General features: G+C 28.1%; 1 protein-coding gene across 5 annotated transcripts in view; it reads left to right on the forward strand.

Annotated features, from left to right (window-relative positions):
- The window catches only part of LOC129610748 (J domain-containing protein DDB_G0295729), a 71,056-nt gene that overhangs the window by 40,300 nt on the left and 16,543 nt on the right, over window positions 1-14,213 (forward strand). For 4 of the 5 annotated variants that reach the window (XM_055523430.1, XM_055523431.1, XM_055523432.1 and 1 more), the window contains 3 exons: window positions 630-781; window positions 3,644-5,665; window positions 10,977-11,158. In XM_055523430.1, coding sequence (XP_055379405.1) covers window positions 630-781; window positions 3,644-5,665; window positions 10,977-11,158 — 2,356 coding nt within the window. Of the gene's footprint in view, window positions 1-629; window positions 782-3,643; window positions 5,666-6,325; window positions 6,498-10,976; window positions 11,159-14,213 lie in introns of those variants that run through there. The other variant, XM_055523434.1, reaches the window with a different exon arrangement.

Here is a 14,213-nt window from a genome sequence, read left to right on the forward strand (position 1 = left end):
GTTAATAATTTGGTAATAACTTTACTATGTTAATAATCGAAAATTATTATTTTAATAAATTCTACTCTTAATGAAATAACGATAGTAATTTTAACAATCGTCAAAACAGTTTGTAATTAAATTGATAACAAAATTGGTTATATTAATAAAAAACTCTACTATTTTAACAAATTTGATTATTGAGTTTTTTTGCAACCAAATTTTTTCAATGCAGTCTTAGGCATTTTTTAAAATCTTTTGACAATTTTTTTACCTTTATTTTCTCACTATTTTTGTTTTTTAATTTTTTGACTCTTTTATATTGTTAATTATAAGTGTTAAACTTGACACTACTTTATGTTTTATATTTTATTATTTAAAATAAAAATATTTATTAATTCACATTTGAACATTTTTATTATACTTGTTATTGACTAAAGCTAGGTATCCTACAAAAGTATACTTAATCTGTACAATATATAATTATGTTTGTGTATTATTATAGCAATAATATAGTACATACAATAATTATACAACACATACGAGTACAATAATACGACATGTTTTTGTATACGTCACATTTTCGTACTGCTTGTTTTTACTTTTTTTTTTTACAATATATGCAATAATAGTACTCTCTTGTTTTTAAGGCGACACATCCGGACAAAGTGAACCACTTTTAAGTTCATTAGATGAACCAAATCAAACATCAACGTCAGTTGGGTCAGACCAAGAAATAACCGAGTTGGAATTGACATGTGTTTATTCAAAAGAAGATGTCTTGGCACTTGATAATCTGGAGGTAAGTTGCATTGCCTGACCAATTGCCATATTTCAATAATATTAATAATTAAGCAAAATAAAATAGTAAATATTAATAACCTTAAATGTTTAATATAAAACTACGGTAGGCTCGTCACCTACATGGTAAGCTGAATGACGTAAGAAACTGGTGCTCACGATTATCTACAATATCGTGCACCAGCCCTATGCTCCTCATAGGAGCGAAGTAGGAATAAAAAAGTTGCATTATTATACATATATAACAAATAATAATTTGCATGCTCGGCATATACAAAAAAAGAAAAAGATTAATGATTGTGATTTTAACTTATGTAATTACGGTAATAAGTATATACACTTACGTGAAAGGTCAACATACGAATTCTATTTTACAATTCAAAACAATATTTTTCTATCAAAATGAAATTTTTATGCTTGAAATTTTTTTATTTTATTTTAAATTTATCGGGCTTTATTTATGAATACAATAAATTAACAATTCTTAAATATAAAAACAAAAAAATTCACTTCATTTGGGTGTACCAGAAGTTCAAGTCTTAAAAGTTAACATTAAAATAGTATAATAAATTGCATTAAATATAATTAGCTTAATATGATGTTGGGCCTTTGTTTCGAATAACCTGCCTCAACCTATTCGGCATTGATTTGAGCAATTTTTGGAAAGTTGTCATATCAATTCCATTCCATTCCTGTTAGTTATGATTATGTGATTTTTCTTCTTCAGGCGTTTCTTAAGGTTTCTTTATTTTTTACTTTATTTTACTCGACTCTTCGCTTAATTTCAACCCATAAATGCTCAATAGGATTGAGAGCAGGTGATAAAGAGGGAGTTTTGAAAATCAAATAAAAACATCTGACAGTAAAAGAAAAATGTAGTACATTCTGAATTATACAAAAATCCATTGTGATTAAATGCATTTAATTGAAAACAATATTACCGTATGTTGATTTTTGCACATGCATGTATGCTATTTTATATCCTTTTCGCAGCATGCCTCATAACAGCCATAATGATATATATATTTGCTTATGCGATTTTTCAATATTATAGGTTCAATAATTTCTAAGATGAAATCAAATAACTTTTGAAGTTGAATGGCAGTTATCGTAAGCGCTTATGGTTTCTCAAAAGCTTTCATCGAAAATAATAGTCATTTTACCATATTTGTTTCAACAAAATTATAAAATAGTTGCTACACGAAGCGAAGCAATTTCAACAGCTTTTATTAAGCATTATAGTCTCAATAATATATTCGTTTGCAAAGAATTTTAATGCTATATCTTGTATAACATCTTGTTTAACTTTTGGATATATCCAAATAACTTTTAAAGCTATTTAAGTATGGCAAATATTCGAAGTGCGGTTTCTATCACATACAATTCAAAAAGATAAAATATATAATAAAAATGGTGTAAAAAACAGGTTACTCAAGCTATGTAGTTAAAAGCAAAAAAAACTTGAGTCAGGTAGAATTTTTCTTAAAATTCCAGTATCTTGCCGTTATGTTTTATCAATAACCGTTATGTTTTATCACCTAATTTCATTTTCATTGCCTTACGACGTGATATGGTAAAACACTTATTAGTGAAAAACTACAACATAACTATTAAATCAATGAATAATATGCTTATGTAATAAAATTCCAAAATTTAGAATCCAAAACAGTAAAATTTAAAAAGATTCCTTTTCTTTTATTTGGGCGAAACGTAACACGAATTTATTAAATAATCTTAGTTTATTTAATAATCCTAAATAAATCTCATAAATTGCATACAATTTTTTACTGAAAATATACCAAAGAATCATCCCTGAAATTATTAGCCAGCTTGTGCGAAACCCTGGGTAAAAAAGTGTAATTATGGAAAACAATGTTTCGGAAAATATTTTGTTTATAGAATTTTTTAAAAAAATAATATTTTTTCTATTAATTTCTAATAAAATTTCTAATGATACTTTACGGCGACATTTTAACCAAAAATGTGTTTTTACTTAAAAAGACATTACTTCAAAAAGTCTGATAACACTTTCATAAAATATTTTAAAGAGAGACACAAAATGCCCAAGAGATAAGTGTCTTAATAACTCTGTGGGAGCAAATCTTATATCGATTATATATGAAATTTAGCTTAAAACCTGAGAATGCAGTTGAAAGGTTTAAACTCAATATTAAAAAAATGTAAAAGAAAATTTTCTAAATATACCTGTTTAATAAATATGAAAAAAAAATTAAACTTTGGTTAAAAAAAAACTAAACTATCTCCAATTTGAACGAAATACAATAAAGACTTAATTTGAAATAACGGGATGTAGATATATTACAGTAAAATTTCAACGTTCAACACAAGTTTATTTTAGGTTAAGATTTTAATTACTGCAGTATGAAACATTTCTTACTTGAGATAAGCGGTTATAAAGTTTCATACTATTTCACAACGCAATTTCAAAAACATCACAGGAACAGAACTAGATAATGCATATATATAGCATATAATCATATGCTATAATCATATATGCAGCATTATATAAATCACATATAATGCTGTATAAATTATTATATAATTATAATGATGTATACTTTAATAATAAGCATAAAAAGTTTTATTTAAATCGCAAATAAAACTTAATATGAATTTTAAATAGATGTAAAAATTATCATAAAAAGTTTCCAGATTAGTGGAAACTTTTTACAGGGTATTTATACAGAAACCTCTTCGAGTGAGAAATAGAAAAATAATATAATATATGTATGATTATTTTAAATTTTAGTTCATAAATTTTTTAGGGTAAAAAAAATAAATTACAAATAAACACAAAAATAAATTACAAACTATTTTAACTTCTTTTCAATCACTCTTACAGGAAGAATCATCTTTAACAATCCAACAGCAACCATCGCCGGGAATTCCCAAAACAGCACCCAGTATATCCACATCATTTATTCATTTTCCATTCGATCCGCCATCATCCCCACGAAGTGTGAAAACAATTCAGAAAGACGAAAGTTTATTTACATTCAAGGAAGCTGCTACGTATTTAGAACAACATAAACAACAGAAACAGCGATTAAAACAACATCTGCATAATCATAGCCAAAAACATATAAAAGAGTTTATTCAATTTGAATCTAGTAATCCGATAACAGAAAAAATAGCACACAAAAAATTTACAAAATTATCACATAAAAAATTTCCTGAAGAAGAAGAACTTAATCATAATCGGCAGAATAAAAAGGAACTTCATCAGCAACAAAATTTTGGACAATCAAAACAAAACAGAAAATTATCAGTAAATAGTTGTTATGACTATGAAAACGGTGATAGAAGACCATCCACAAAATCTGTGTCTAGTTTCTGGAGCTGGAATATGGAACACGAAAAAGAGAACAAAAAACGTAAGGAAAGTTGTTGTTCCGCAAAATATATTATTAGTAGTAATCAAAGACCTTGCAAAACTGCACATGAGTTAATATGTGATATGAATAACTTTAGCAATGGATTTGATGATGTTAAAAAACAGAGAAAAGACAATAACAAATTGCAAACCAAAAACATTAATAAATTTTCTGACAAAAAATTAAGTCCAAAACAGCACGATAAATATCGTTACAATAGTAAAATAAATTCAGCTTCAGCTATAACAGCAATAAAAAAAAAAGATAAATATTCCGTTGACAATGGAGACAAATATGATCTAAATGATTTAACAATGTTCCCTTTCGATAAAGAAGCACTCGACTATCAAAGAATTCAACGAGAATGCTTTACAGTTGATAATGATTATGAAGATGGCGAAACACAAAATTCTTTATCTAATAAGTATTATTACAATTTTGAGGAAAATTCAAGCAGTACGGAAACATCGAGCGAAAGTGAAAAATCTATCTACAGAGGAAAAGTCATTAACGAATCAGCATCAAAATTGAATAAATATAATAAGACTGATATATTTCAACAGTACACCTTACTATCACAACAAGAAGCAACAAATCAACACCACCAATCGCAAGAGAAGAAACGCCAACATTCAAAGCAACGTAACCGTCCAGATTACACACTTCAAAAAACAAAATATGATCATATAATAGTAACTACAACTTTATCACCAACAAACAAAAACGTTGTGGACGCAGCATTTAGTCCTGTTAAACCACAAATTCCAAAAAACACTGAAAGTAACAGTTCAATATCACCACGTTCAATTAAGGATTTAAATAATTTTGATGACATATCAAACAAATTTGACAAAATTGTTGTAAAAGAACAATATCAATCACCGGCGACCAACGCTCTTTTTGAATATGATGAAAATCATCTTTCGAACATAAAATCATCGCCATCTCAAAATTCACTTCTTCCTCGAGTTATTGATAGTCTAATAGCTCAGGGGTCCAATAGTTGTGTGTCCAACGATCTCAGTTCTTCCGTCTACCATCGTCTCCAACATCATTCTGAACAACAAGAACGAAATCATCAACTAGAAGAAAATAATATTCCTAATACCAACATGACTGTAATAACCAGAACAACAGCCTCAACATTGACACATTGTACATCACCATTAGCTGATTTTCATGTAGATGTTTTCTTGGAACCATTAAATAGAAAACAGCAACATCAAAAGGAACAACAAGAAAAAGAACAACAAGAAATGATGGAAAATTCTCAACAACAAAAAGAGTCATCTTTGTTATCAACATCACCAGTATGTCACATATTAACAATTTCCAATAATAAACAAAAACTAGAACAGCAGCAAGAACTGCACGACAATTTGGAAGAATGCCAAAAACATTCACAAAATACTGGACCTATAAATGTAACACCAAATCCAATGGAAGTGGCAGTCTGTACGCAACCGCGAGCTACTATAGTCGTTCAACAAGTATGTTTGAGTAATATTTTATTCAATATTTAAAAAAGAAAAAAAAAAATTTGTTGTTTTGGATCTCATATTTTATTTGTTGTTACAAAGAAAGGAGAGGAAAATTTTAATCTCATTTTCCCATAGCGTATATATTTTTAACAATATTTTTTCTTTAGAAAACGATTTCTTTAGAAACGATTTTTTCTTTTTCACACTTTAGAGATATAATTGTAGTTTTACAGCGAATTAACAAAATAATTTATAAAGAAAAAAAATTATTAGTTTCTTTAAAGCAACACAGAAAACTCTAAAAAAAAAATCATTTAAGTGGTAAAATAAAAATAGTTTAGTGGAAGTCTTGAGTGATTAATTTTTCGTTAATTTGATATAATGCAAAGAAAAAGTAAAAATCATTGATATTTTAAAAGAAAAAGAAATTGCATTGATAAAGTCAATAAAGTGCATTTTATTTAAATTTATTAAAAAACAGTGCTTCATGATATAAATGATAATAAAAAGAATTTAATTAAATTTGTAGTTACTGAAAATTTGTATGTACTTACGTACAGTTTCAAGCATATATATACCTATACATGACATTCAAAAATACTTAATGTTTTCATTAAATAATTTATGGTTAACTTTAAATTTACATTATACTTAATACTTATAACTATTTAGCACAATGTAAATTTATTTACAAATGTTTACTTAACTTAATGTTTACATTAAAATTCAAAAAATTTAATTAATTTAAAAAAAATCTAAGTAAAATTTTAAGTTTTAAATATAAAACAATATGGGAAGGCTATATAATAAATTTTATAACACTGTCCGGCATGGTTCAAAGGTAAATATTTTCCAATAATGTCAATAAATATGAATATTTCTGAATATTAATTGAAGAATAAGAATGACTCAGTCATTGTACCGATTAAAGAAGATTAAACTTTTTGAAAAGAAAAATATTTGAAGTGTTGCTCACTTTGTTAAAAATACAAAGAAATTACGTTTAAAGTTTATTATGCACGCTAGTATACATATGTATGTATGTATGCTCATTTTAAAATTATTATCACCTATAAGAAAATTTCTTTTAACAATATTTTTAATTCAAAGTGAAAGATACTATATTGTTTACATAATCATGCATTTAGTTTTATATTTTATATCAAAAAACGGAGAAAGATGGGAACTTACTTTATCTATTTGAAAATTCTTTTTAAATATCAATGTTTAGAATTAGTTTTTGAAATTAATATTTTTTTTTATATTATATTTTTAACTTATTATTAGAGGCTTTAATATTAAAGTTGTCTTTTAAACAGTTGTTTTTCTAAATAACAAATTGAAGAAATTTTATATTTCTAGCATCTGTAATAATCAACAAGCATTTTTTTCTTTCTCTGCGTTTTACTCTTTTAATTTTCGACCATTTATTTTTTCAAAAGTTACATTATGTATGTATGTATCTTATCATCAAAAGCTATTTTAATTATTACAAATTTAAATTTTTCGCATATTGTTTCTTCGAAACTACATATTTATGCCTTTTTTACAATGTCCACAAAAGCAAAAAATATTTCACCATCAAAAACTGCAATATTTATCTTTATTGTACAATTTAGAATTGGAAAGCACAATTTGCTAAATTTGGAAGACCTTCCAAATTCCCATAGTTTAAACTTGTTTTGTTTGCTACAAAAGCTGTGAAGGGATGCTGTGGGCAAAGTAAACTGGGCGATATTAAGGGGTCTTGCAGATAAAGAGGCTAGCCTTTGAAAGTATTAGCTGGGTGACCGCCGGCAAAGCTTTTGATTGAGTCTAATTGTACATATCACTGACTCACCCCGTATATGTATGTCTGTATTTTTTTTATTTAAAGGCGCTAAAATTTATTTTAGAAAATAAAAACCATTATTAGTCGGAAAAATATGTTAAAATAAATTGAAGTAAAATATTCATTTTACTTAAATTTTTTCTCGTTGAAATTCTTCAACGAGAAAAAATAGAGTTGACCTTGTCAACTCTGTGATACCCGTACGAATTTGTTATTCTGTGTGCGAATAAAGACGCCATAACTGATAAGTTGCCGTATTACAATATTAATTGTATGGCAGCTACCAGAAAGAGCCAAGAAATTTTAACGAATTTTATCAAGCAAATCGGCCCTACTAATATATTCGCTTGTGTGAAATTTCAATACCATAGCTTTTATTGTTTCTAAGATATAGCCAAATAACTTTTGAAGTTGTACGACAGCTACTAGAAGAAGCCAAGCAATTTCAACGACTTTTATGAAACACATTGGCCCTACTAATATATTCGTTTGTGTGATTTCAATGCCACAGATTTTATAGTTTCTGAGATCATATAGCCAAATAAATTTTGAAGTTGTATGGGAGCTGCCTGAACCAGTACCCCGATCATGTCCAATTTAAATAGGGTTCTGGCACTTGATACAATAAATTATTTGTGAAAATTTGGTGAACTTAGCTCAATTAGTTTTTGAGTTATCGTTAGGACGGACGAACGGACAGACAAAGCTAAATCAACTCAGAATTTAACGCTGATCAAAAACATACACTTGAGTCTATATCTAAGACCGTTATTTCTTAGCGTTACAAACGATAAGACAAATTTAGTATACCCCTCAAACATACGTTCGTACGGGTATAAAAATAATGTTGGAAAATTATGCGAATTAATACAATTTTTGTTGAGAACTGTATTTGACAATATGATCAAAGTTTATTGTGGAATAGTATTTTTCAGTTACCGAGTCATTCAAAAAGATTTTACAGATTGTCTTTAACTGATTTTATAGGGTGGTCCAAAACTGGTGCTCTAAAGCTCTCCAGAGTGATTTTTTTAAGAAAAAGATTGCCACATGAATTCCCTGAAAAGTTTGTCAGTTAGTTCCGGTAGCAAACAGAACTTAAATATTAAATTTCAGGGAATTCCGTTATTTACTGATATTTACAAAAAAAAATTGCAATTCATTTACTCTAAATTAAAATATTAAATTTTAAGAGAATTTGTTGATTTGGCACAAAGGATCAGTTGCTGTTTCCTGATACGTTATTCTCGCGAAAAATTAGGTGTCTTCTTATACTGCCAAACGAAGCTTATATATATATATAGGATGTTCGAGACTCAATAGTATCAGACTCAATGATTTCCGAAACAGAGTGGTAGAATCCAGACGAACAAAAATCACCTACTTAAATTTTTCTTTTAAAAAAAATCGTAAAAATATTAAGCATTTAAAAGGGCGCAAAACAATTTCTGTAATTTATTCCAGTGCAAAGTTGAAAAATTTTATATCCACATTATAAAAGCGAAGCGATTTAAAAACAAAATTTAAGTGTCAAAATAAAAAAAAAAAGTTATTATTTATATAATATAATTTTAAAAAATAATAAGAGTAATTCAAAAAGACAAAAAATACTAAAAAAAATTTAAATTTGTAATTATTAATTGTAAATAAATGGAATAAATATAAATTATTAATTTTTCAATTTTTTCTCTATAAATTTAAAACACATGAAATTTTAAACATATCTTTAATTTCACACAGTCAAATGTTTTTACCTAACTTTTCTGAAATGAAATATAACATAGCTTTTAAAAAATAAATTTTCAAAATAAAAATAACAAAATTTTTACCTAACTTAATATAATTTTTTTTAATTTCGCCATTTTTGATAATTCGCTTGTTTACAATATTTTGTTTCTTTTTTGCTTATACAACTCTTATTACCATATATTTCTTAATAAAAATGGAATATTTTGAGAACAGTGGAAGAAAAGGAAACGAAAAATAACGATTTTAGCATGTCAAATTACTTATAAAATAAATGTGCGTTATGTACTTTGACACCAAATTCAGATGTCGAGTTTTTGGCGGAAATAGTTTCCATGGTAAGAAAGCGTAAACATACCATTTTTAGCGATAGGACGGTTTGTCTATGTGCCATTATATTGCAATTGCGACCGAACTGACTTTGATGACAAATCAGATCTAGGTTTACTTTAACTATGTCACAATTTTTTTCAGTTTTTATAATATGTCAGATTTCGGTAACTAGGCTTTTACTATTTAACCTACTGGTAATTAATGATTTTACATTTTTAACCATTTTTAGAAAAATATTGACATAAAATTTTAAAGAAATCAATTGTCAGCAACTGACTTTCTACTATCAGCTGGATTTAAGTTCATATATCAGGGAAATGTGATTAAGTTCGCACATCAGGGAAATGTTGAGTATGTTGAGAATAAGTTTGTTAATGATCTTAAGATTTTAAAGAATTGTTTAACGAATACTTTCATAACCTTTTGCCACGCTTTAACAAGCATTATACTTTGCTTTAGACTGTGCTGATCTCATCAAATTTTTTTTTGGCAGAAAGAAATTTCAGAATAATTATTTTTCACATATGGATTTTCATTTAAGGGAACTTTAGTCCAAGTTCCATCAATCGTAGAAGAGTAATGTTGTAGTTTACGAAAAATAATATCTCTCCCACTTATTTTAATTCTATCCATAAAACTAAAAATACGTCATCATTACACACGAATACAGAAAGGTTTCCCACACATTATCATGATTTTCATATTATACAACAATTACATTATTATTAAAATAGTTTGTTTAATCAAAATATTGATGTCACACAGAATTTGACAGTGATTCGGTTAAAATTTAGGGGATTCCAATCATAGTACCAAATGTGCGAAATCAGTTAACTTCGCTGATCAAGTTATTTTAAAACAATAAATGTGTTTATAACGCAAAAAAATTTTTGTTCTACAAAATCTATTTAGATGAATAACATTTGAAGTTAAGTTGTGCAATTTAATAAAATCAATATATTTTTGTTCTGTTATACTTACATTTTTTCATAATTTTGTTAACCAAATAAAAATGTATATATAATACAAAATATTTAAGCACCAAAAATGTAATCTAAAAAAAATTTCAGCATTATTAATTATGTTCATTATCTAAAATAAATTATATTATTAATTATGTTCATTATATCAGTTCCTTTATATTTTAAGTTACCGAATTTTGAGTATGAAATCCAAGAAAACTAATTGAATCAATCAGCGCTAACATCTTTTAATCACCTGTAATAGTGCAGATTAACAGACGTTAGATAAGTTTTAGTATAAAGGCAATCTTCAATAATTGATAAACCTGTTAATTATACAATTTATTTTAAACTATTAATTGATTTTTGTTTTTTTAACTTTAATTGTTTTACATTTTAATTTAAGTTTCACCAAAATCCTAAAACCATTCAAATTTTATTCTTGCAGCCTTCCCTCAGTTTGGATAATACTGTTGAAACAATGTTATTGAAAAATGAAGGGGATTTTGAAAGCGTTGAAAAAACTCGAAAGTCTTCGAAACATTCTTTCAAAGACGAAAATAATGTGAGGCAATTATTAGATGTTACAAATACACTAACATTTGAGGAATTACGTGATTTTGAAATGAGGTAACAGTTCTTTTAAAAATGTAAATATTTCTGAAAAGTAATATCCAAATAATTGAAAGTGCACTTTAAATGAACTTGTGAAATGAATAAATACAAAGATGCACAAATGTTAAACGATGCAAATATACTTCAACGTGATCAGATTTTTTATTTAATATTGTAGATTGTAGATGTGCAAAACGAAAGCAACAGTGCACGGCAACTACGTATAAGGATCTATTGTGCCTCCCCCCCCACTCTGAGTATGGGGTATGGCTCTGCAGAACCCGTTTGGGATCAACCACCCTGAAGTATTCGAGCAACTTGTGAGGGCGGAGGACCGCAACTCCGCCATTCTCATGCGGGCAATAGCCAGACTCTATCCCAAAAGAGGTACTGGCTTCACCTAATCTTGCCCACAAAATCAGTAAGTGTCTTCGCTTACCAGGCCAAGCCTACTAAGGTGCTTCCTACGTCCGCTGTGAATCAACAAGACTCCGAAAGACCACCTTACCGCTCATACCGCTTTCGCCCTGATTCTTTCCGCAGAAGAGCTCCGGCACAAGGAGACGCGTAAAAGCGTCTCCCCTCTCCTCTCTCCTCGCCAGTGCATGAGCTGCCTCATTTCCTTCTACGTGCGCATGGTCTGGTACTTAACACAACGTGACCCGGTTGCACCCATACATGCCCGGATGACCCGCAAAGACACACCCTCTTCGTGGCTTCGTTAAAGAGACTTGCAATCGAATACTACCCCCAGATATTTGATCTCAGACTTCGTTTCAAAAACCGCCTCACTGAATTATGTAGACCCCTCTGGACTATGTCACAAAGAGTCTCCCAAAACTTGCTTCTAGCGATGATGACAATATTATTAGAATAGGTCTGGACATCAGCCTTCGCTGGTAAAACTCTACTCCAGGAGCCTTGAATGCCTATAAAGTGCCAATAGCCGGAGGTGTCTCTGAAATAGAGTTATTTAGAGAACTCTAAATAGAGTTCCACGCTAAAATTTTTTAATTAGAGTGCACTCATTCTTTATATTGTATGAGTATACTATAATGTATTACTCAAAATTAAAATAGCTATTTATAAACAAGTAATAGTTTACTAACCATTTACCCTATATCTGATATAGTATTATAATCCTTTATATTTTTTTATGTACATGCATATATTTTTTTATGGTTTAATTTTCCATTATGAAGGTGTTTTTTACACGTAGAATATTTTAAATACAACTTTACAATATACAAAAATGCATGGTGTTTTTGAACAGCTTATATAAAAGCTCAGTGATTTAAAAAGGCCGGCTCAGCGACTTAAAAATAAATTATGTATTTATTTTACGATGCACAAAGGGTCAAGTTTACAAAAAAAAAAATAGCAGTAAGAATTCCCACAAAAACTAAACGTTGATGCGAGGTGTTGTTGTTGCCGTTTTATTAGGTCATTTGGAAAATATAAAAGTTCGGTGTAGGACTTTATTTAAGGCTGGACCTTCCCCTTTGTTCATCTCATTTTACTGTCCTAATAAATTAAGATGTTCTATATAGGGTCGTTGGACCTTATTCTGTATATTCTACTGTATATATATAGGTTCTTTGAATTTGATAAAAGTACATACAAATATGTCTAGCATAAAATTACAAACATATCTAGCAGATGTAAAAAAAATTTAATTGTCTTATATTACTTGTATAAATTTTGCTTAAATATTTCAGTACATATATATGTACGTAAGGTGTATTTAGGTGGTGTATTATTTAGATTTTCAATCTAAATAATACACCACCTAATTCAATTTCAAATTAATTTAATGAGAACTAAAAAATAAATATTGCGTATTAAGTAGTAATAAGTATGCTTGAGCACGTTCTGGGGTATATATTTACGTACATACATACGTCATATATTCATAATTTAAAAAATTTCAGAATATTTCTCTAATGCGACAATAATTATTTGAACAAAATTTAGTATTGGGAATATATATGTACATACATATGTACTTATACCATTTTCATATGGTTAATTATACACATATGTTCACAAATTCATGTGTATTGTTATTTATATACTATGTATATTACTTTGATTTATACATAAAACACACATGAATGTCGTTGAACTAGATATTTCCGATGTATAATTTAGTTCACATAAAATAACAAACTAAAATTTTCAAAATAAACAATTTTGCAGAATATTTAACAAGACATGACGTAAAATATTATTATTACTTTATATTAATAGGAAAATTGAATATTTATAGAAATAATCTAGTTGACCATAGTTATACACGAAAGACAAAAAAATATTCAAAATCTCATTTAACTTTTTCACAACCGCTTTCTTATAAAAATGTAAAAATGTCTGAGTATAAAAACTTGTTCCAAAAAACTTTAATATGTGGAACCTATTATTGGGCACATGACGGTAAAATCTCATGAATCTTACTTATTATTTTTCCCAATATTTAAAATTAGCTTTTGAACTTGTATGGTAGCTACCCGAACCTATCAAGCCATACAGTAAAAACTTCGGGGATGTATCTGGACTATAATTTGACATACGATTCTCAAATTTCATACAGCTAGGTTCATGTTTTTTTACCAATACTTAATATTGGCTTTTGAGATTGAAATATTTAAAATAAGTTAGGTTCAATTCAACTTCAATAGGGTTCGTCCTTGGGACAAAAGAAGCAACTTCCGAAAGTTTGGTAATATTTGCTTTGTTTGTTTTTGTGTTATCGCCGGACGGACATGTCTAAAGCAACGCAAAATTTTACGCTAAGCAAAAATATATACATATGTCCATACCGCAGATAACTCCTCCAAGTAGTTACAAACTCCGTACTAAAGTTGATATACTCTTCACGAAGGTGCAGGGTATAATTATTTGCGATTACCTTCCAGCAGCTGTTGTCTTTTTTGTTTTGATGGAATGTATTACCATTTTTATCCCGATTAATTTTTTTTTTCTGTTTCTAAAAATTTTGTTTTGCCCTTTCAAAAAATTACACAAATAAATCTTTCAATGTTACGGTTTAAGCTATTGAAATTAGAGGTAT

This window comes from Condylostylus longicornis, unplaced genomic scaffold, assembly GCF_029603195.1.
Source record: "Condylostylus longicornis isolate FDR11 unplaced genomic scaffold, ASM2960319v2 ptg000048l, whole genome shotgun sequence".
NCBI classification, from domain to species: Eukaryota; Metazoa; Arthropoda; class Insecta; order Diptera; family Dolichopodidae; genus Condylostylus; species Condylostylus longicornis.